The sequence below is a fragment of the Colletotrichum siamense genome, assembly GCF_013390195.1.
Source record: "Colletotrichum siamense strain Cg363 chromosome Unknown KSG_Cg363_contig06, whole genome shotgun sequence".
Lineage (NCBI taxonomy): Eukaryota > Fungi > Ascomycota > Sordariomycetes > Glomerellales > Glomerellaceae > Colletotrichum > Colletotrichum siamense.
In genome coordinates, this window is record NW_023501019.1 from 3,649,905 (window position 1) to 3,672,809 (window position 22,905).

General features: G+C 52.4%; 8 protein-coding genes across 8 annotated transcripts; 3 read left to right on the top strand and 5 right to left on the bottom strand.

Moving 5' to 3' along the window:
* Positions 1-1,242: 1,242 nt before the first annotated feature.
* Positions 1,243-2,328, bottom strand: CGCS363_v009948 (uncharacterized protein; the record flags this gene model as incomplete). The annotated part of the gene is made up of 1 exon (XM_036641797.1): positions 1,243-2,328. The coding sequence occupies one exon, from the start codon at positions 2,326-2,328 to the stop codon at positions 1,243-1,245; it is 1,086 nt and encodes a 361-aa protein (XP_036493088.1).
* Positions 2,329-4,535: 2,207 nt separating this feature from the next.
* On the bottom strand, positions 4,536-5,123 carry DAP1 (Damage response protein 1; the record flags this gene model as incomplete). Its single annotated transcript, XM_036641798.1, has 2 exons — positions 4,536-5,007; positions 5,068-5,123. 2 exons carry the CDS (start codon positions 5,121-5,123, stop codon positions 4,536-4,538), a joined length of 528 nt encoding a protein of 175 aa, XP_036493089.1.
* Positions 5,124-6,150: 1,027 nt separating this feature from the next.
* CGCS363_v009950 (uncharacterized protein) lies at positions 6,151-6,921 on the top strand (the record flags this gene model as incomplete). The annotated part of the gene is made up of 1 exon (XM_036641799.1): positions 6,151-6,921. The coding sequence occupies one exon, from the start codon at positions 6,151-6,153 to the stop codon at positions 6,919-6,921; it is 771 nt and encodes a 256-aa protein (XP_036493788.1).
* A 207-nt stretch (positions 6,922-7,128) lies between these two features.
* SCD1-0 (Scytalone dehydratase) lies at positions 7,129-7,917 on the bottom strand (the record flags this gene model as incomplete). Its single annotated transcript, XM_036641800.1, has 2 exons — positions 7,129-7,829; positions 7,884-7,917. 2 exons carry the CDS (start codon positions 7,915-7,917, stop codon positions 7,129-7,131), a joined length of 735 nt encoding a protein of 244 aa, XP_036493786.1.
* Positions 7,918-9,348: 1,431 nt separating this feature from the next.
* Positions 9,349-10,254, top strand: CGCS363_v009952 (uncharacterized protein; the record flags this gene model as incomplete). Its single annotated transcript, XM_036641801.1, has 2 exons — positions 9,349-9,475; positions 9,539-10,254. The coding sequence occupies 2 exons, from the start codon at positions 9,349-9,351 to the stop codon at positions 10,252-10,254; spliced, it is 843 nt and encodes a 280-aa protein (XP_036493726.1).
* A 3,217-nt stretch (positions 10,255-13,471) lies between these two features.
* PHHY-0 (Phenol hydroxylase) lies at positions 13,472-16,785 on the bottom strand (the record flags this gene model as incomplete). The annotated part of the gene is made up of 5 exons (XM_036641802.1): positions 13,472-14,351; positions 14,405-14,755; positions 14,812-15,211; positions 15,265-15,369; positions 15,960-16,785. 5 exons carry the CDS (start codon positions 16,783-16,785, stop codon positions 13,472-13,474), a joined length of 2,562 nt encoding a protein of 853 aa, XP_036493725.1.
* A 1,090-nt stretch (positions 16,786-17,875) lies between these two features.
* On the bottom strand, positions 17,876-19,238 carry CGCS363_v009954 (uncharacterized protein; the record flags this gene model as incomplete). The annotated part of the gene is made up of 2 exons (XM_036641803.1): positions 17,876-18,933; positions 18,995-19,238. 2 exons carry the CDS (start codon positions 19,236-19,238, stop codon positions 17,876-17,878), a joined length of 1,302 nt encoding a protein of 433 aa, XP_036493776.1.
* Positions 19,239-21,778: 2,540 nt separating this feature from the next.
* met-7-0 (Cystathionine gamma-synthase) lies at positions 21,779-22,714 on the top strand (the record flags this gene model as incomplete). The annotated part of the gene is made up of 1 exon (XM_036641804.1): positions 21,779-22,714. One exon carries the CDS (start codon positions 21,779-21,781, stop codon positions 22,712-22,714), a length of 936 nt encoding a protein of 311 aa, XP_036493775.1.
* Positions 22,715-22,905: the final 191 nt, after the last annotated feature.

A 22,905-nucleotide genomic window follows, 5' to 3' on the forward strand; every position in this document is an offset into this window, starting at 1 on the left:
CGATAGCAGCACCAGCGGATGCGTGTCGTTGAGCGCGGCGGATCGGACCCCAATGCCAGGAAGAGGTTTTGCGTGCCCTGAATCAATGATCACGAGATGGATTGATTCGCGGCTTTTGGAGATGGGTGTCTGTATTTCATGGCAGTGAGTTGGTAGTTGGCTAGTGGATCAGTTATCCAGTCAGTGGCAGTGAATAAATATGGGCGCCCAAATTGGAGACACTATGTAATTTGAATCTATTGAGCGGTTGCAAGTTTTGGGTTAAATGAAATTGTACTCCATTCCCCGAGGCTGGGAAATTGGTGTATCTAAAAGACGGGTCTATTACTGCGCAGTGTTGTATGTGGCCCGCGGGTTACGTGTCCAGCATCGCAGTTGCAAGTCAAGTCTGGGAACGTGACACTGGTACACGGGGGAAATATCGGGACTGTCTTCTCCTCGTGTGATTCAGTACAGGGTTACGGATCAGCAACTCCCACTCCCTCACTACCACACGAAATCTGCAAATAAGAACCAAACTCCTTTGAGTACATCACTGTTCAGGTACAAAGTACTAATCTTACTCAATCAGAAGTGATTTACTCAATCAAACAGCTGAACTCAAACCCTACATAAAGAACCAAAATCGCCCGTCTCAAACCTCCCAAGACAACATCTACTCACCAAACATCTACCATCTACTTCAAGCTACCAAGGTAACTCAAACGCAAACCTCCAACTAACCAAATCTCACAAAGACATCAACCATGGGTTCCGATAAGATGGACGCCAAGGCAGCGGCCCGCATCGCCAAGGGCAAGGATGTAAGTACCTGATCGGCTCCAATGATTCTCACTTTTATTTTTCAAACGCGTAGCTGACAATCTGCCTATTCTAGAGCGCCTTCGCCAAACGAGCTGCAGCTGCCGCGGCCAAGAACCAATCCGGCGGTGGCTCCAACTCTAGCTCGGGCAACAAGTCTGGAAACTCGTCCGGTTCCTCGGGCGGTGGTTCCAACTCGAACTCGGGAAAGAAGTAGAGTGATTTTCGCATCTTAGGTAAATGACAATGATATCACAGTAGTTGCGTGAATTTCAGAGACTTCCTTTGTGGTAGATCAAAAGTTTGTATTCAATAACCCGACTTTTCCAGTCCAGGCCCAAAACGCCTAAATGCCCGTCCATGATATGCATCTCCAGGTATCACATATAGTCTACATCCATGCTAGATTACCTCCCGCCACCTTCTTCTTGTATGTACAAATCATCGCTGTGATGGATATTGGTATCGTGCGGGCTGAGGTTGTACCTCTGTTGCCGGCATCTCGACGGCATCAGGTGGAGGCTGAGGATATGATGGCTGCACGGGTATAGATGCGAGCTCAAAAACGCCAGGCTGGGGAGCTACTTGTGGCCCAGGCGGGTATGCAGCCTGCGGGTGGTGCCCCCAAGCATGCATTTGCTGTTGCTGCTGCGGTGGCGGAGGAGAGTAAGGCGCGTACGGGGGCTGAGGAGAGTTTGTTGCCCATGTCTGCGCGCCGGGACTCGCGCTAGGGGGGATATCTGTCGTCGGCCGCCATCCCCCCGTCTTCGTCTCAGTCTTGTAATCGTTCGGGTTTTCAAGACCAAACGCGGCGGCGCTGGCAGACGGGCTGTTGTGCGGGTTGTATCCGGTCGCACCGACTCCGCCGTCGAGCATCGGCCGAGACTCCTCGTGTGCAGAGCGGCTCTTCTTCAGTCTCCAGACGAATGCGATAATGCCAACAATGGCAACTGCGCCAACGCCACCGCCCACACCAATACCAATCTTGGCGGTTGTCGACAGGCCCGAGGCCGCAGCCGTGGGAGTGGATGTCGCATCGGTCGGGGTAGGTGTTGTGGTAACGGTGACGGTCGCGCCGCCGGTTGTGGTGGTCATGAAAGTTGTGGGGCTTGCCGTTTTGGACGTTTTCGGCGCTGACGTTGATGACGGCGTAACTGGAATGGAGGTGGCCGTGGCCCCTTGGGCAGCGAGGTTGTTGAATTGGTCCTCGGTGATGGAAATAGGTGTGTTGGAATTCGCGCATGAAGTCTTGAGGTCGGAGTATGTCTCCGAGACGGAGCCCTTCGCGTCTTTTCCCAAGCACTTTGCGGTGTTCGTGATGAAGTTGCCCTTGGAGTCGCTGCAAAGGCACTTATTCATCTCCGCGACGGTGTCGCCATCGCATTGACTGCTGTCGGAAGCGGAATACAGGCATGGCTGTGCTGCGCTAGGATAGTAGCTAAAGTCGTTTTGGACTTTGGCGAATATGGGTGTTGATAGGAGTAGGATGCTCAGCAGGCTCAATGCCTTGCTCCTTGACGGCGCCATGGTGCCGTTGTAAGTGCGCGATTCGATTCGGGAGTGGGATGAGATGTAGTGGACCGGGATGTCGTACGTGGTCGACGGTGTGCGCTGTGTTGGGACTGGAACTGGCAAAACGAGTGTGCCATGCGATTTCGAGATGGCCAAACTTGACTGGAAGGATCGAAGTCAATGCCAATGGTAATTGCTGAGAGGATTACTCGATGTTTTTCGACGACTACTTCGTCTGATCGTCTCACAATTGCTGCCCCGCTGAGTTGGTTCGCAGGGGTATCGATCGAAGGTGACGCAGGGTTTGGTGAAGCAGAAAAGGGAAAACAGTCAAGCAGCGAGACAGACGGTGAAAGAGGCGCCTTGGGCGTCTTTAAAACCAGGGACGGCAACCGATGATAGGCAAACTAAAGACAGAATGGAATGGCTGGTGGCCGCAGTGGCGCCGACTGGACCGGTTTTGGGGTGTTGATGAGATGGAGGCTGAGGCTGAGAACAAGGGCACAAGAAGCAGACTGAGATTGAGGGACTGGGGAGGTGCGCAGCTTCTTGCATCTTTGCATTCCACGGGTCCAATGATGAGACGAGGAAGGAAGCTTGTTTCTTTGGTGCCTGGCTCTTTCCATGTTTACCTCGCATTCCATTCCACAGCAATTGGTTCAAGAAAGGAAACAACCACCCACACCCTCGCTCTGCTGCTCTTTCTCTCCTAGGGCTGAAGGCGGAGCAGGTGCAGGCAGGCAGGAGGAAGGCATCTCCCCTGCGCTTTCCCCGAGAAATGACGGCAGGGACACTGGGCTTAGGGGAAAAGAAGCCAATCAGAGAGCGCAGGAGACCGAGAGAGGCACAGGACAGCCCGTCTGTCTGCTGAGCGGCAGAGGCTGTGCCACACCTGCGCTGCTGCTTTCCTTGGGTTGCATGGTACCTGCTGCAAAGCATCTATCCGGGCAGGGTGCCACAGGCAGAAAGATACGGCACAATGAGGAAAGAACAGCGGCTGTTGGCGTGTGGCAGGATCTGCGCTAGGCCTGGAATTCATCGAGGAGTCGCTAATTTTAGAGGTCCACAAGCCTCCCCGTGCCTGGGCTCGAATCCAGCATCTGCATCTGCATCTGCTGCACCTCGAAATATCGATACAGCCTCCCAACGTGTTCAACAATCGTCGGTCTTTGGAGTCGGCTGTTTTGCTTCCTAGAGGAGAACTTTGTTCATTGTCGTCAAGATAAGGAGGGCGATGGGGGGATGGGAAGCAGATCGTCTGTGGTAGACCCAGACTGATAGCACGTGAGCACCAATGCAATTCGGCACCTCGTATCTTGCAGCAAACGAGTGAGATCACCGATCCGTTTCCGGCGCGACGGCAACGGTAGCCTTTCTCAGACAATCGCATCATCATTTCCAGCGCACCGCACCTAACCCACACCGCCCTGCCCATCATCACCCGGGTCCGATTTCGTCTCATCTTCCTCTGCCAACGTGCCCAAACCTCCGTGGCTGCGCTCGTCAACGGCTCTCCGGATGCCGCCAGACCCGGCCAACAACCTGAGCGAAGGATCATCCCACAGCACCGTCGCTGTGTCGAGACACGGTGGCTGCGACGACGGCTTGAAATAAACTCCGCAGAAAGTCGTTGAGCCACGCGGATCCAATCTCTCCTTCCCCCTCAGAAATGTGGTTGCCTGCTGACACTGGAAAACTGGCTACACCAGCCACCGCTGTCAGCAGTCCCCTCCGTCTCATCTCACGCTCGCACTCGAGGGCGTCTGGCGCTATAATCTGACTAGCCTCGACTTGGCTACTTTCACTGCTGCCTCCCCTAAGCCTCCCTGGGATCGCGCTATTGTGTTGCAACAATGGCCCTGGGAAACGTGCCTGATGGGATTGTTGTAATGTTGCACCGCGAACAAGCGGCCTCGGCTTCAAGACAATACAGATGGCTTGTCAATCGTTCATGATGCAGCCGACGCCACAAAGAGCACCCATCTTTGCCCGCATCCTCGACGTGTCACGGCAAAGAGGTCGATCAACCTTGCATCTCCCCGAGAATGGATCATCTCACAAAGACAAAACAACAACGGCGTGGCTTGAGGCTTGATATCTGTCGCGTGTGACACTCATCCACACACCAAAAATCTATCAAATCCTCCCATCTGATCTAAACCTCGCTCTCTACACCTCCGCCACCATCCATCACTCCCCTCTAAATTCAACACGAGCGCTCTTTATTTATCCTCCTCCGGCTCCTCGCCCACAGCGACAAGCCGTCCAATGACCAAATACTTGCTATCAAACTGCTCCTCCCAGCCCTGCAGCGCCTCCACCTCGTCCGGCCCCAGGCCCTCCAGCGTGTCCAGCGGTCCATCCAGGTCCTCCGTCAACATGTCCTCGTCGAAGCTGCCGCACGCCAGGCCGCGCGACGCATCGCGGCCCGCAAAATTGGCGTACGGCCCGCCGGGGCCGTAGAAGTTGCGCCCCGGCGTGACGTCGAAGACGCGGCCGCGCACCGCGAAGTAGATGGGCTTGCCCTCCTCGCCATTGAAGGGCAGCAGCGTGCGCGGGTTGAAGACGCGGAAGACGGTCGCCGGCGGCTCCTTCGGCAGGATCGGGGGCGGGGTCGGGGCCAGCATCGAGTAGATTGTGTAGCCGAGGACGAGGAGGAGGATTATGTTGAGAGGGGTGAAGAAGGCGTCGGAGCTGCAGGGTGAAGGTCAGTCATTGTATTAGAGACGAGAGGGAGGAGGTAGCTGGACGTACCTCGCTGTCTGGAGCTTGACGGCTTCTTCTTGAAGCCGCTGGGATGTGTAGTCCATCGTGACGGCGCGGATGCAGCGGCTTCGTCAGGCGAGGTTCGATGGTTGATTTCGGAAGAAATTGGAAGTCCTCCGTGATGTTGCAGCGTGTGGTGAACCACAGGATTGTGAAATTCCTTTCCAGAATTGCTGCAAAGGCCGTCGAGTTCGTGGGGTGATGTGGCAGGCAATGGTTGCTCGAGTCCAGGATCCGAGACCGATTTCCGACGGAGCTCTCCAAGTCCCCGTCAACGTTTGGGACCCCTGCTCCGTGCACTGCCGAGTTCACCTCTGCCCCTCCTGAGCCCACTGCATTATGTCATCAGCTCCAGCACCGATGGCCCAAGCTCCTCGTCCTGCTGCGCACGTGATGTGTGGAGCACGGCGTTCGGCCCCGGGTTGACTCCACTACCTCCGTTTGCTCCGGACTGACTTCAACAGTCGAGGAGATGGCAGGATGTCTTTGCTGATTCTTGGAGATTGCACCTATTTCAGCTGTATTGTTAGTTTTTCGAAGTTTCATGTTGCGGCATCAGGCTTAGCATTCTGCTTATCCCACTTCAATCAAAAACTTTTGCTTCTCTTGAGCTCCGGCTTGAGCAACTCCTAGGATTGATCGAAACGATGAAATCTTCGACCGCTGTGGGCTCCAGTCATCTAGATAATCCGATTGGTCTCATATAATCTAATCTGTTTCTGCAATCCAGTGGGAATAAAGACCTACGACTTGTTCGGGTCCTTTGCTACTTGTCCGTTGTCTATGGTCAAAGTCAACCTGAACAAGGATTGTTCACGCCCAATGACGCCCATTTCATTCTCAAGAGATATACTTTTAATGGTTTCAACACAATGACTTTGTTTTCATTCACCTATGGTATTCCCCTTTGACCTGCTGGCTCTCATTAACTATGGATATAATAACACCGGATGCTGCTCACGAAGGTCAACTCTTCTCATCAGTACATCAAACACATCCCAGTATTCCACATCAAACCTCGAAAACCAGTTCAACAGCATCACTAGCCTATACTATCACATACCAATCAAAATGGCTTCTAGAGACGACACCCACCAGAACGCTAGCCCTATCCGTCCCGAGACCCCGGACATTGAATTCGCCCATATCGAAGATAACACCAACACCCCGCCAACCCAACCTCCCAATTCCTTCTCAACAACCCCTGAGCATCTAGCCAACCCTACCATCATCGGTGGAACATCTACTGACGGGCCCGTCTCCCAACAGCCACAGACCCCGCGTTTCATCGACTACCTCCGCCGCGGCGCCCTCGCCCCCGCCAACGCCGTCTACGATACCGACCCAGGGCCCGCACGCATCGCCAACAACACCCAACAACCACCCCTCATCCACCCCCTTAGCATCGGCCAGCGACGGCCCGCCGCCCATCCTCTCAGCCTCCCCCGCCCGCAGCCGCGCTTCCAAGACGTCGAGACCCCTGCCTTCGTGAACCCGTGGCCAGCCCAAGACGAGCAGCGTGACAACCCGGGCCGTCCTGATGTCTCTAAGCGCTGCCCCCACGATCTCGCGTACCCCTGCTTCTGCCGCAACGACACCGAGATGCCGGGTGTGCCTTGTATGAAATGTAGGTTCCCCCTGTGCTCGTATAATTCCATGTTGCAGGTCGCTACTGTCGATGCGTTGGAGCTGGAGCTTGCGCGCGAACGAGCGCGTGGGCGCGGGTCGCATCAATTTGAGCATGAGATTACACTTGCTATCAACCATGCGCGAGAGCGTGAGCGGGAGGAGCAGATGGGACAACGTTGGGGACTTGGACGAGGACCGGAGGGGCCGCAGTAAGTTCTCGTGTTACTCAGTAAGGGAAGTTTCACTCGTCAACAGGGTTTCACGGTATTGCAAGATTTGTGAAGGTAAGTGTAGTATTTTGATATCAGGGTACGTCTATACACAAATAAGCCCCTATACAAACACCTACATTACCTCCATCCATTCCCAAAAAGTGACACCCAATTTCGCCATATCCCATTCCACGCCCATATGACATATTTAGTGAGCAACCGCAGACTTGAGCTCCTTCTCCACAACCTTAACGTCGCTCTTCTCGTCCTCGCCAAACGAGTCGCGGCCATCGGCAAACACGGCCTCGAAGTCGTACTCGGACCAGCGGATCTCGGGGTTGAGCCCGGCAAACTTCCACACGCCGTTGACTTTCTTGTACCAGTGCATGTTGTAGCTGTGCGCGTGGCCCTTGACGGCGACCGTCTTGCGGCTCGCGTCCGTGTACTTCTGGTGCGGCACGCGCAGCTGGTGGTGCCCGATGACCTCCGTGTCCGACACCTTCTCCCAGCGCGTGCCGCCGATGAAGTGCTGCGTCTTGAGCAGCGGGTTGCCGAGGACCGACTTGTCGCTGATCATGGCGATGAACTCCTCCGCCGGCATGGCCTCCCAGATCTTGTCGAGGAAGGAGCGGTAGTCGATCTGGTGCGGCATGTGAGTTTGAGATTGGTCGTCATCGTCGCCGCCCTCCACCGGGCGGCTGAGGAGCGAGGAGACGGGGTTGGGGTTGTGGGAGGGGCGCAGGGGGGGCGCGAGGGCGGGAGTTGGGTAGGTAGTGATGGATTGGGGGAGATGGGTGGAGGGGGGACGTACGCGGAGCTCTGGGGCGATGCACTTGCGGAGACGGTCCCAGTCCTTGGAGTCGTAGGAGTCGGCCCACTCGAAGAGGCAGGCCGTCAGGCCGAGGTAGTCTGCAGGTTCTCGTCAGTTTTCGTATTGCTGGTAGTCCATATCTGAAGACCTACCATCGAAGGTGATGTTGCCAGCAGGGGACGCCATTATGTCTACTTTTCGAAATTACTCGTCTAAATTCGGGTATAAAATTGTCGTCATATGTCGAATAGGATAATCCGATTAAGCAGATGAAAGAAAAGACTATTTCAATGGGCGGGGTTTTTCAATGTTTATACTCATCCCGCAAAGCGAAAGGGATCGAAGCCAACTCACGTAAACCGTCGGAGGTCGCTGCGTTCAATGGCGCGTCGCCGGACTGCCGCCAGACGCCCGGGCCTCAGCAAGGTACGGAGGCCCGGACGGTGGGATCGTTCATCGCTTGGTTGGTTTGGTAACGTTCAAGGTTGCTGCGCGGTCTCTGTCTTCCCGCTTACACGCGTGCTACTGCAAGGGACGTGGGTGCAGTGCAGTGTCCGGGCGGGCGACCCCTATTTTTGCACTTCGGACTCGTGGTGGGGAGACCCCGATGGCGCGCCGCCCCGTCCCCGCTCCGAAGGGGCGCCATGTTTTGAGGGACGGTGGGATTATGTCATAGTTTGATTAGCGGCTGTTATTGTTGATGAATTGGTGCGTTTTTCGGTTTGTGATCCGGGGAGAATGTCACATGAAATGGACCATGGTAGAATAAGCAGTGAAGCCGTGTGTGATGTTGCATTTCGGTACGGCGACCGGTATTCCTGCGATGGCTCCGCCGCGAATCGGCATATAAACAACATCATGAGGGATACCTACTTCCACGGCCGGCCGAATTCCAGACGAGCTGACAAACTGTGATCCATCCATGCGCGCCTTCGGGGTCGGTCGTTCGGGTGGCACAACAGGGGGCTTGTCCTGACTGAGCCGCTCGGCTTTCGCTCTGAGCTTGCTGGTCGCGAGGTGTTCATCTTTAAATAAATCATCCCGTGTACCCCTTAAACTCCAATGATGCATGAGGTATGGATTTCAGATGGGACCAGGCAACGGTCCGAACTTCTTGCATTTGTCGTCTTCAAAATCTCCGCGACCGTTATGGCCCTCACGTGCGTTCCCTAGACACGCATCTCCAACGACGCCATGCCCCGCCACTTTCTACTTTAACCATAGAGTCGGGTCCATGCCGTGATGCATGCATTCCCAAATGAGCATGCCGTATCCCGGAAGATCCTCGGATGGGTAAAATGAGATTACGTACCAACGTCCCAATTTTCTAGTGAACACGACTGCGTGATGAAGTGTGAATCCAGACATTGAGATCTAATCGATAAGATCTCCCCTGGCCTTTTTCGACCAAAGTTCTTCCTTCAACGCCACCACGTCTTGGACATCAAGTCTCACGTAAGCACATTAACAGTTGAGGGGGTTGGGGCATCACAATTGATGGTCTTACGGTGGATGATTCAAAAATCTTGCCAGAGTGCCTCGTTTTGACGACATCTATTCTAGTTTTCACGACATAAGACGGCTTCCACTATCATCCCCTATTAATGCCCGCCCGCCATGGCAACCGTAGAAGAACGACACCCGGAGCTCTTCCGCCCGGTCAGCACCGAGTCCCCGCGCGGGAAGAAGAGAACCGTGCCGATGCAGGTCCTGTGCCTGGGCTTCCCCCGAACAGGCACGTCATGTAAGGCCCAGTCCCAACCACACTCAGGCGCGCGCATAAACTCTAACCTCAGCCGCGGAACAGCAATGTGCGCCGCGCTCGAGAAGCTAGGAATCCCCTGCTGGCACTCGACAGTCTTCATGTCGACCAACTTCGCCGACATTGAGATGTGGCAGGAGGCCGTCGACCGCAAGTTCTTCGGCGCCGGCGCGCCGGTCGGGCGGGACGAGTTTGACCAGCTGCTGCACTCGTACGGCGCCGTGTCGTCGGACACGCCGGCGGTCGCGTTTGCGGAGGAGCTTATTGCGGCGTATCCTGAGGCCAAGGTTGTGCTTGTTGAGAGGGAGGTCGAGAGCTGGCATAAGAGTTACATGCAGGGCGTCGTTGCGAATATGTTTGACCCGTTTATTAGTCTGGTGTATCAGCTTGACCGGTTCTACGTCCATCCCATTGGCAAGATTCACCGGAGTGTAACCGGCGGGTGGCTGGATATCTGGAATGTGAAAGACGCCGAGGCCAAAGCGAGACAGAAGTATCGCGAGCACTATGAGATTTTGAGGAGGGTCACGCCGAAGGAGAGGTTGCTCGAGTTCGATCTGGCGGATGGGTGGGGCCCGCTTTGCGAGTTCTTGGGCAAGGATGTCCCTGAGGTCCCTTTCCCGCACCTGAATGAGAAGGCTTGGCTAGACGAGAAGGTGAAGATCATCGCCGTCAACGGGTTGAAAGGATTGGGCAAGAAGATTGGGCTGATCATGGGACCTGTTGCTGTTGCTGGAGCCGCATGGTGGCTGTACGGATGAATCCCTGATGGATGCCGGGCACTATGAATCCTGACACCGTTTTCCAAGTATGTCCAGGGCACATACTTAAACGAAATCATCTGTATATCGAGGAAGTTCAATCGAATGGCAATCTCTTGCAGTAGACACTCAAAATGAGTTTGAGCCGTTCACCAAACGAGTCACGGACCCCGGTCCCTCCGGAAAGTCTGTAAATGCCGAAAAGCCGTATTGCCGAACAGTGGGTCTTCTTTCGGCGCCGAAATCATTGATGAGTTCCTTTCTCCCAAGCCAGCCTGTGTACTCAACGATTGTTCTACTCCCCATCATCATCTTTCCTTTTCCGAAAAGCCGCCAGTTCACGGATCCGACAACGAAGCCTCTTGGCAGCGGATTGCTCCGACGCGGAGTGGATCACAGATCACAGATGACGACCGCCGCCGATGTTGGAGCAGCCGCGGCGAGGCTTAGCAAGGCGTGCATCGAGTGCCATTCGCGCAAGGTCAAATGCGATGCGCCTGTTGCTGGAATACCCTGCAGCCGATGTGTCAGCAAAGGATATCCGGAGAATTGCAAACTGGTGTCGCGTCAACAACGCAAGAGGTAGGTGGATACTGGATGGATGGCATCCGGATCATCCCGCTGACGGTAATCATCAAGGAGGCGAAGAGCCGATGTGTTAACACGAGAGGAACATTGTAATCCAAATGTGAGAGACTAACCTTATCTTCATCTTGTGCTTTTGAGCAGCCTTAGTTCCACATACCTTACACAGTACGTATTGAGACTGAAAGGCTGACTGAAGAAGGATTCCGAGGCCCAACCGCCCGCACTATTGACATCAAGTCATGTTTCCGTGAACGATACAAGTCTCCCAAATGACAGTCCCCGCCCTTCAATTCGGCCAATTGACAGGATCCATGGACCTAGGGAACTTGAGAGAACGACGAGTTCTACTGTCTCAGGTCGCTCGCCCCCAAGGGTACAAAACATTGATGAACTTCCCCAGGCGCAGGCAGAGTATAACGGCAGAGTTCACTATCTCAGTATACTCAAAACAGCGATGAGCGGCAATGAGAGAAGCGGAAGTGTTAGGCTTGGATCTCCTGCCACAAGTTCGGCTAATAGTACCCCGCACTATCCCCAGAACCCGCAGATAGGTATATCTGGTTTGGATCCAGTGGATCTGGACTTCTTGATGAAGAAGGGTACCTTTGTGTTACCGCATCGGGACAGCTTGTGAGTAATGCAATACCAATCTTTGGAATGGTTCCACAGGACTGACATCAGCAATGGAGAACGGTCTTTCTCAACGCGTATTTCGAGTTTGTTCATCCATATTCGCCCGTTCTGGATAAAAATCACTTTTTACGCAGTTACGAGGCGGGGTCTTATTCACCATTTCTCATGCAGACGGTTTTAACAAGTGCTACTCTCTACGTCCCAACTGATGTCCTCACATCATGTGGATACTCGAATATGACGGAGGCGCAAACTGCCTTCTTCAATAAGGCGTTATTACTACACGACTTTCAATGCGAGAAGAGCCAACTATGTTTGCTCCAGGGATCTCTGATATTGGGTACAACTGCGTTCTTTTACCCAATCGACCGAGACGTTCATTACTGGTTCTTTAACGCTGTCCGACTTGCCACAAAGCTGGAACTGCAAAAGCTGTGAGTGCTCATCATTCTCTTACCACAAGCCCGAAGACGAAGCTGATTACGGGGGCAAACTTCAGTGACCAGCTACGAGTCCCGGACGCCCAAATACGTGGCCTGTACAAGCGAATTTGGTGGGTGATCTACGTGAGTTGACCGTTTCAAGTCCAGACTAATCTGCAATTGAGACTGACTCTTCATTTAAGTGTCGAGATGTGTTATTATCATTTCTGGGTATGCAGAGCATGCCTCTAGTCAGTGACAAGACGCAACCACAATCTTTGCCAACCGAAGAAGATTGGGAAACTGAGAGTGACAATATGAATGCACCATTCCCTTCCATGGTCACCAGTGAACAGAAATGTTATTTCATTGAGTACTGCAAGTTGTCTGTACTAGGTAAGTCTCCGGGTGAGCAGTGCGTACACGTAGAGAACACTCGCCTAACCTGATGGTACTAGGATCTCGATGGCTCTTGGGAGTATCTAACCCTGGTCGCGTGGACGGTGAAGACATGGCTCGGGAATTTTGTGCTTGGCGGAGCCAACTTCGAGAAACGAGTCACGCAGCTTATCAGCTAGTTGATAGCCCTTACCTCACGTCCCTTCTTGCAGCGAGCTATCGACTTGAGTGCATTCTTTACAGAATGCTCAAACTATTCTGGAAGTCTGGAGATGTTGCTCGACGTGATTGGGCGCGGGCGCGGCTTCGATCTTCAATGTTCGAACTTGACACGCTGTTTGGGAGAGCACTTGCGAATGACCAACTCAGAAATCTCCCCATGTCGTTGTAGGTCCCCATTTAGACACCCTGAGAATTGAGAAAATAGGCTGACGATTGACTTACAAGCAATTCCAATATCCCAATAGCACTTGCACTCCACATAGAGGCTGCTCTAGACGCTACCGAGTCTACTACAGCCAAATCAATGTCGCTGATCTACATTCGTCAAGGAATGCTTCTTCTAGAGCAGCTCCAGGACTCACCGGTCATCAAGAGGGTCTTGTCTATCTTTGAGTGGGCTTTGGATCGCGTAGATCTAAACCTTGCGGCAATTGAAGACAGGCAAAACGGGAACACTGTTCGTGCGGGCATGGAACCAAATGAGTCTGCCGACCAAGTCGAAGCCGCAGTTGACCATGGCTTTGAAGAGATGTTTGATCAAATGGAGCCATGGTTTGGCGATTTTCTTGGGATTGACTTCCTCGATAATCTAAGGTCGAGCGGCGACAGAGGACAGGCTTGTGGGGTTGATGAGAGTGATTCTTGATGAATTGAGATGGTTCCGTTTAGAATTTTGCAGATGGGCTTCGTTACAGCCACTGGTTGTAGCCTGTGGTCTCTGGTACGCTCACCTAGGGAATCAGCTAGCAGCCTAAGACTAGCGTCTACAAGACCTGGTTCAATTTGAATCATCGAACTATCGAGATCTCTAGCCGTCCTTATGAATGTTTGAATGATTTTTAGTCTGCAAATCTAAAGAACCAGTTCTCTAATTTAGGTACAATCGAATTCCTGAACTGCAGAAGTCTATAATGGGTCTAAGGTAGGGAATTCAAAGGTCTAGGTACATGTTCTTAAACGATGGGGAGTGCTTTGGTGTTGTCAGAACAGAAACCGTCCAAGAAAGCAGCGACTTCCTGAATATCTTCGATGGGGTAAGTAGCAGCCAAGAAGCCATCTGGGCGAAGTACTACAAGCCCGCCGCTTGTGGCCGACATGCCATAGCTGTTGTGTCCTTGGCCGTCAACGTCGCAGTAGACGAAGCTCGGGGGAAGCCCGTCGAAAACGTCCCATGTGTTGGAAATAGTACCGGACACAATGGTCGTGAGGCTCAACGTCTGAGCGTGTTTGGTGAGAGAATTCGTAGACTTCAGCGCCTCACGCAGTGCAGCCAGCTTTTCTCTCTGTTGGAAATGGCGACCAGCGAAGATGAGCAGGTTCCACTTCCCGGTGTTCTTGTGGATGATGCTTTGCAGGCGGATGGGAGTGCAAGCACCAGGCGATTTGAGTAGCACGTCAGGGGTGCGGTAACCCACGGCCAGACTGCCGGTGCAGGCCTTGTCGACGATGATGGAGGGTCCATAGCTGACGCCGAAGCCGATGTTGAAGCTGGCGTTCGACGTCAGCAAGTCGCTCAGAACCTTGCTGTGTTCAGGCTTGCCGCTACATCCGTTCCATGTCTCGGGAAGGTCGCCAGACATCACCGCCGCCAGAGTCTTGTCAATGTCAATGACCTTCTGAGCGACGGCACGGCGCTCCTCAGAATAGGTATCAAGGACTCCTGGTTGATACAATCCCCTGATAACTCCGGCGAGCTTCCAGGAGAGGTTGATGGCATCATGGACTCCGGTGTTCATGCCCTGGCCAAAGCCGGACGAGTGGGTGTGGGCAGCATCGCCCGCAAGGAACACGAACTCATCTTTGCTCATGGTCTCGGCCACCTTTTGCCTGATACTGATTCGATTGTCAGATGAGATCCCTGGCTTCCCAAAACACAGTCAACTTACGTGTAGATGGTCCACCAGTCGAGCCGCTCGAACTCGACTTTGAAGGGGTGAAAGGATTTGAGTCCCTCCTCGAGAGCCTGTTGTTTGGTAAGACCGTCGGGATACTTGGCCTTCAGCCCCGGGGTGAACACGTATCCAATGCGGAACACATCCTTATCGAGTCTGACCAAGAAGACATTGCCATACTCGGCACTTTGGATCGTTACAAAACCAAGCTCAGTGTCGGGAACGTCGGTCATGATACGGCCGTCGAAGCGGACCCATTCGTAGGCTGTTTCGTCGCCGACCATTTCAATATTTGCAAGTTGTCGAACTTGAGACTGTACACCGTCGGCGCCGACCAGGTACTTGCTTTTGAAAATTAGCCTTTTCCACGGCATTGGAGCATGTCGTTGGAGGAGACATACCACCTAACCGAGCTTCTGCCGTGCTGGGGATGTTGAAGGACAGCTGTGATATTGTAACCGTCCTGAGGGCTTTGGTCGATTTGATAATCGATGAGCTCCCATTGATATTGGACCTCGTTTCCCGAAACGGCCTTGTATTTGGCTGCAAAGATCGCCTGGGAGTTTTTCTGTCGGATGTTGAGAACGTAGTTGTGAAACGTTCCGTTCATGGCGGTGAACATCGTCTGCTGGCCCACGGCTGGCGTTCTTTTACCTTCCTGGTAGGCGGCGATTCCTCGTGCGACGTTTCCCACTTGAACCATGTCTTCGGCCACGCCCACCTGCTCCAAGAGCTCGAGGGTGCGGGGGAAGAGAGTGATGGCTCGACCGAAGGACTCCTGAACCTCCAGCTCCCGCTTTTCTTTACACAGATGTTAGAATCGGTTAACATGATGGCAAGTCAGGATAGCTAACCAATGATAACTGTGTCGATGCCTTGTTGCGCGAGACCGAGGGCCGTAACCAGGCCGACGGGCCCAGCCCCAACAATGAGGACATCGGTTGCCTTGAAACTCATAGCTAAGTAAGTTATCAAAATGATGCCAGGGGAAATATTCGGTCAGATGATGGTGAAGCGGTAAAGGAAACAAGGAGAGCCGTCTCGATACCGCACACTTCTTATATGATGTGGCCGTGAAGAACTTCGTCCCCACACGTACGGGATGAACTCAATTGCCGTATGCCGTTCTAAACGTATCACTGTGCAGGTTCCCGACCAAGACTGACCGATCAACCACATCCTGGCTGCTTTCTTCGGGCTGAAAGTCGAGCCTGGTCCCGCTTGGTTTCATGGTCGGTACATGAAGGTTACATCAACTCGGCGCCGAAAGCCAATGTGGGGATTTCCATCGGCACCGAAACCAGCTGCAGAGAAACCAAGGTTGGTCAAATGCATCTTTCCACTAACAAAACCCCGCCAGAATAAGGTGTCGCTGTAATCCTTTCCCCGATATGTCCTTCCGCCCAACGCCATCGCCGCAACCTCAATGATCATCTTAGCGAATTATGCCTGCCGGCCCCCCCCAACTCATGTTTTCTCCGACGGTCCTTAGGTTGCACAAAACCATAATTTGTGGAATCGTTTTGGAAAGTCCAATGCCTGTAAAAACTGTCGGGTGAAACTGGCTTGAAGACAAGTGCTCGAATAGGCGTCCAAATTTCCAGTCGCGTTCTGGAGCTTTTGGGGTTGAGAATCGCTACGCCGCAGTTGCCGATGCGGCGGGTCTGCTCACGGAGCTTTTCGAAAAGGGAGACGACTTTCTGCAAGGGTTCCTGTGCGTTCTGGCACCAGGGCTCAAACTCGAACTGCCTGACGGAATGTTTTTTGAAGATGCCGTTCTCATGTATGCCAAATATGAGAGTCCCGGTCCTGCCAAACCAACACTGGGTCTTTGCCTCGTTGGGGACACCAGTCAACGCCAAAGGCTTCTGCGTCGCTTTCATCTCCGCAACGTTCTCGGCTGCTGTCCCAGTCCCAAAAAGTCTTACTGCCACATCTTGATTTGACTTCACCAAATGTCCAAGATTGGTGGCCCCGCTCCTCTTTTCCAAATACTTTGCCTTCCTTTCAGCAGATTCCTCGGGCCCTGGCGATCCGAATGATCCAGAGTATGAGGCGTCTACCTCATGAAGAACTGCAACTTTGAGGCTGCCAAACTGATATTTGATGGCTCTGTGATGGGCGAGGCTTTCCTTGAGATCGTCATCGTATGCAGTGAAACCCTCTTCGAACGCGTGGCCCCAGCTGGGGCTTTTCCTGCTGCTGGCTCGCTTGTTCTTTTCTTCTCTGTATGTGAGAACCAGAGTTTTGTTGATGACGTTCATCTGTAGGATGAATGCAGTTGAGCATCCACTCTTGACGAACTTGTGCAGAGTTTGAAAAGCACCACGGGTCAAGATCACGTCAACGTCGTCAAGCTTCGTATTTGGAGACATCACGGCCAGGGCAGTGAATAATCCCTTGAATGGCTGCCGGGGAGCCTTGGCCCGATTGAGATCACAAAACGTGTAACCGGTATCCCGCTTGATCCTAACCGGTAAGACAGGGCTATTAAATTTGGCAGCACCGCCTGCAGAAAGTCAGCTATTTGTCACTGAGACGTGAGGGGACTCAGGCGGGTAGATGTCCGTCGGGTTGACCTGGATCCACTTGCCTGGAACAATGATGGTAGGATCTTTGGTGTCCACCCAATTATAAGAACAAAGAGTCTCAAAGCCGCCAGTGGTGGTGATCGGAACAGTGGACGGCAAAATCTCGTCAAGTGTGATTGTGCCTGCGAGACCTCTCGTCGGGAAATATAGCCATTCGAGTGGGGACCCCTTCGGTGCCTTCGCCGGTGGTGGCGGAGGCGGCGGGGGCAGCTCAGGCTCCTCTAGGGCCGGATCAAGATCGTCATTTTCATCTGGTTCAAGGACACTGTTGGCATCCAGCTTGATGTTGAGGCTGGCGATCGGAGGAGTGTCCGCTTCCATCTGGTGATTTTGATGATGCTCCACAGTCGAGCGTGTTTGAGGCGACGTTGACAGGCGCCGCAGCAGCGGTCTAGATGTCTGGCAAGCGAATGCAGAGTAGGCCCCGGCGCGGAGGGAACAGCACCTGAGCAGACGTCCGTTCATAAGTTCGTGAGTGTGAATGGAGGCGGGATGATTTGTAGATGTGAAAATAATCGAACACGACGCGAAGTTGAATTTGTCTGCACGGACCCTCAAGCGCACCCGGCTTCTTCCGGAGCCAATGAGATCGCGTCTACAAATAGGTAAGCACAATGCGACTTGACCCGAAGAGCGATCAATGAGCCGTTCAACTGAGATCAGTAAGTAATGTGGCGAAACGAGCATGTCTTTGTTCAAGTACGAATTTCGGTGACTTCCAGGAAGTGGCCAACATCATCGCTACTGCCATCCACGAACTGAATATTTCTCGAGCCATCCAATGTCACGACATTTTGGCACCCAGGACAAAGACAGCAAGCAGAAAGCTAAATATGTTGCTAATAATTACAGCAATGCCGCATTTCCTGCAATATTACTCCAGCTTGACCAAAAAGTTCTTGGCCGTTTTCTCAATCTTTTTGATATCCTTGGCCTTAGTCCTCAGTAGTTCTGATTTCTTCTCGTGCTCGCATGCCAAGACCGCAAGAGCGGAGGACTTCCACAAAAGGACTCTGCTGCTTTCTCGGTTGCTGAAGATAGTCAACACCGCGAACAACAGTGCAAAAGCTTCGATCGCAACAGGGCCAGCGAAAAACCACCACCGAATTGACACGTAGGGTATTTGATCTACCCTGTATCCCACTGCCAAATTGTTGTTTGGCCCCGAGCGCAGGTAATCCGTCATACTGACTGCCATCTTTTTAAATCGCTCTCCGATGTCTATGTCGCCCGCCAACGCAGCGGCGCTAAGGCCGGAAACCTTATTATCAAAGCTGGTCCCGGACCCGTCGACCCAATAGGTGACAAACGCCCCAGACGTAAAGAATTGCCCCAACGCGTTTAAGTCATACGAAGACATCCGAAATGCAGGTAAATCACTGGCTTTGTCTCCGTTGGTGAATTCCATGCCCTCTAAGATATTGTGTTGGTCGCTTTGAGGGCCGGAACGATTGCCACTGAACTGGATCATCTCCGTCTTTGCGAAGAAAAACGATGTGCTCTCTGACTTTGCGCCCGTGTACTTGTAAGCAGCCATTGACAGTGAACACTCCGTGATGTTGATGTTGGACTGGTTGAAGTTTACATCGGGAGTTGCTTGGTATATGCCAAATCGGGAGATTTCAGGAAACTCGACTGCGAGGGACGCGTTCATGTAAAATCTAGTACCCAAGGAGGTAAAGACTTTTTGGGCATAGAGTCCTATATTTCCGGGCGTCGTCGTGTTGCAATATTCGTTGTACAACGAGGTTCGACAAGTTTTTGATTCCAATGTCTTCTGTGTAACATTTTTGAATTCGGCAGTGAATCCCAACGACACATACGATCCCTTCCATTCACATGCAACGGGGCAGGTAAATGTTGCCGGGGTGTTTATGTCGTAGAGTCCTTGGAGGATGGCGGCCTGCATTTTGGGATCCTGAGGAATACCACCTGAAAGGTAAAACAGTTAGAAACAAGGTGAATTCGTCTTCAAAGATCGAAACACACATACGTAAGTCGGGATAATCAAGAACTCGATTGTATGTGTGCGTATAACCAAAGGTGACATTATTGTCTCGGTTAGGAATGAAACGTTCCTCAATCTTCACCACTTGTTGAGCCTGTGGTGATAGAACAAGACGGAAAATCGTGACCAAGGCTCCGATGGTTGCTAAAGACCAGAAACTTGAGAGATCCCAAAGGTCCACGGCTGGCTTCATCAAACCTTTCCAGGTGTTCCAGCTTCTGAGGTCCATTTTTGAAATGAAGCCACTTCAGCTGGCTGATTAATGTGCTGACGCCATGCATAATAGCCGCTGAACAAGCAGTAGTCAATATCGAGATAACGGCGTTGAGAGAAATGGGGAAGGTCCAGTTCGATAGAGGTTGATTATCCACTGTCCTGAAGATGACAGCCACCGCCGCAAGAATGATCAGGCTCCCGATAGACGTGATAATCTCCAAGACCCATTCGGTGCAGCTAAAAAGGCTGAAGCGTTTGTATACGATAGGATCCGGTCGTGAAGGTTCGTCGTCCACATCGTAGACGCGAGCAGGTTCGTATCCAGAGGACTTTTCTGCCCAGTTCCGTTGAGACATGGCGAATGCATAATCTAGACTCCATTCTACGGACTTCACGTCCTCTCTGAAGAGGGCTAATATATATCAAGCGGGCTTTCGTCCCTGCCGTGTCGTCTGACAGACCTTCCGCATCTATCCGGGGGCTGAGCCCAGCCACATCCAAATAAACGTATCAAATCTGCACTTTTAGACCAATAAGCTCGGTGGTTCCCGAAGCCTGATTGAAATACGGGCTTGATCAGGCTCTATCTGTGTGACGCCAAGAGAACCGACATGCTTATGACCCCCGCCGCAATCCCGACACACAATCCTCCCAGCCTGATTGCCCGGAAAGTTTAGGAAGCTCCCGAGATGAATTGTCATTGGAGGGGAAATTGGGCCCGAGGAAGTCTTTCCATAGTGCAAGGTGACTTGTCAGATTGCCTTAAATCACACAACTGCGTGAGTATCCTGGGTGCGAATCGTGATGGGACATACGAGTTATTCGTGTAGCATGATAACTCAAAAACCAATTTCAAGAGACCTCTGCGACCAACCTAATCTCATAGCGACTTCTTCGATGTGTATGATTAGGGCTGCACAAGCTTGAAGCATGGCTAAAGCTAGGTCAAGTAGATATGAGCTCCAACAATGTTTCAGTGGCACCACAACAGGTCGGTCCTCTTCTGGACTCACATCTATATAACCAAAGGGAATATTATTTGCTTTCTATTCCCTTGTGGATCATCGCCTGGTTACGCCCTATCCGGCTACGCGTCATCTCGTACCTGCTTGCCGTCATCCCCTCGTTGTCTCACAGCCGCATGTTGTGTCTCGGAGCAATTTTCCGGCCAATTCGTTCCACCTCCCCGCAAACGTTTCCAGATTTCGCAGAACTACCCATCGTCGTAGTAAATAAAGCATGATGCCTTCCCCAAGTGGACCTTAGCCAATAGCTTCGTCCACCAGAATAATTTAGTAGTCTCTCATCACTACTCCATCCATTTTAGTCTCACTGGAGAGTTTCATTGAACATTCTGGTGACCATAATACCTCGTATCCCCACTTGTGGCGTCAGTGAAACCAAAGTGCCACAGAACCATGAGGAGTTGGAATTCTTGCTGTCCGCTTTTGGGGCGATCCTTGGCTGTCTTACCTGGGGTGGACTCAGCCGTTTAAAAAGGGCGATGTTTCCCCCGGCTGTTGCAAACTCTGCTTTGTATGATGTTCGAGTCTCGGCAACCCTTTTCAACGTGTAAGCAATGGGACAACTGCCTTTGGGAGAGTCGATTCCCCCTCATACAGACCATGTCAGTTCCCGTTACGCCTATCAAACCTGTCAGGTTGCATTTTCTGACCACTTCTACTTCTCCAGGCCGTGAGCGTTTCTCTACCGACATGGGAGTCTAATGTTGGCTGGGCGACGGGGGAGAGATGGGTCGTCGACAACATGCTCACAGGGTACCCGAGATTCTTCATCCACAGAAGCATAGAATCCTTCGCTCAGATTGTTGCTTCAAACTTCAGCCATATACCAGGACAACGAGCCATGCTATTTCCCAACGAATATGCTGCCCAGCTGTGTGTAGAATTCCTGCACGCTCATGCTCCAGCCCCTGCCCTTGTTGGTATTGAGACTGTCGCTTTAGTCGTGGATGACTCCAATCCGGATGCTGTTTACTGGAAACCGCTTTCCCCGTCAATATCGGCTGTCTTTTTTCACCCGGACGCTTTCAAGTATGCAAAACAGTTTTGGCAGCATAGTGGACTCGGTGTTTCCAGTAGACGAGCGGAGTTCTGCCATTGTCTCCTCCAGCAGGCTCTACTTGTACCAGAATATCGCGTCCAGTCGACGAAACAGATGAACAGCCATGGTCCCCCGCTCTATTATCCCCCAGAATCGAAGAAAGAGATTTTGTCTTCTTCAGAATCGGGAATCAGCCAACCATTACGAGGCATCATGCGGCAAGAACCCATGCCTTGTGCGAAAAAGGGGTTTGGTCAGGAAGTCGAGATCCTCCTAAGCGATTCCAAAAAAGCCAAAGAAGTACTTCAACAACGTATCGCCAGTATGCTGAGGCCCCATCTCAATGCACACGCAGAGAGCGGGACTACGATCGAAGTAGGACCACGCAGCTCCAGTACTCATGACTTGACTGACGACGTCTTCATCTTCCCGACCGGAATGAGTGCCATATTTCACACCCACCAATTCCTTCTCGGCACACGTGGGAACATGAAGAGCATAAGCTTCGGATTCCCCTATGTGGATACCTTGAAGATACTCGAGAAATTTGGTCCTGGGTGTGTCTTCTACGGCAACGCTACCGAGGTTGAGCTGGACGATATCCAGCATCGGCTTGAGCGTGGGGAACGATATTTGGCCCTCTTTTGCGAGTTTCCTGGTAACCCGTTGCTCACATGTCCTAATCTCAAGCGCATCCGGTCGCTCGCGGACAAGTACGACTTTGCCATTGTGGTGGATGAAACGATTGGAACTTTCGCCAACGTCAATGTTCTTCAATATGCGGACGTGGTGGTCACCTCTCTCACCAAGTTCTTCTCTGGCGCATGCAATGTCACTGGAGGTTCTGCCGTCTTCAGTCCAACAGGCCGTTACTATCCCTGTCTAAAAGCGATCGCGGAGAGAGAGTACAAAGACACATACTGGCCGGAGGACGTCATCTTGATGGAAAGGAATAGTCGCGACTTTACTACACGCATTCGTCAAATGAATATCAACGCGGAGGCTGTTGCAAAATTACTGCTGGCCAGTCCGTTGATCAAGAGAGTGTATTATCCGAAGTACAACGGCGACAAATCGAACTATGAAGCCTGTAGAATGCCTGGTGGTGGGTACGGGGCCCTAATGTCCGTGATGTTTCATCGCAAGCAAGATGCCGTCACCTTTTACGACAACATGGATGGAGCGAAGGGGCCTAGTCTGGGTACGAACTTCACATTGACATCACCGTATGTCATTCTTGCTCACATGAAGGAGCTAGAATGGGCATCCAGTTTAGGTGTAGATCCGTACCTTGTTCGGTTCAGCGTAGGGATGGAAGACCCAGACCAGTTGCTGGAGATTTTCAGAAGAGCTCTTCACTCAGCAACGGGCCCGAGAAAGAGCTGCAACATCGTCAAGTTCATGTCACATTCAGGTGCAGAATGAGAAGTTACATAGATCGAAGAGTGCAGGTCTCGATGTGGATCACCGGGTCAAGCCCGGTTAACTGCTTCGTTGCCCTAGTAGTCCGAATGAATTCATACAAATCGTGCCATTCCAACCCTCTCGTGTTTCATATGAAGCAATACGCAGCTACGTTGAGGTTAGCTGCCGTCTGCGAAGAATCCATTCGAATT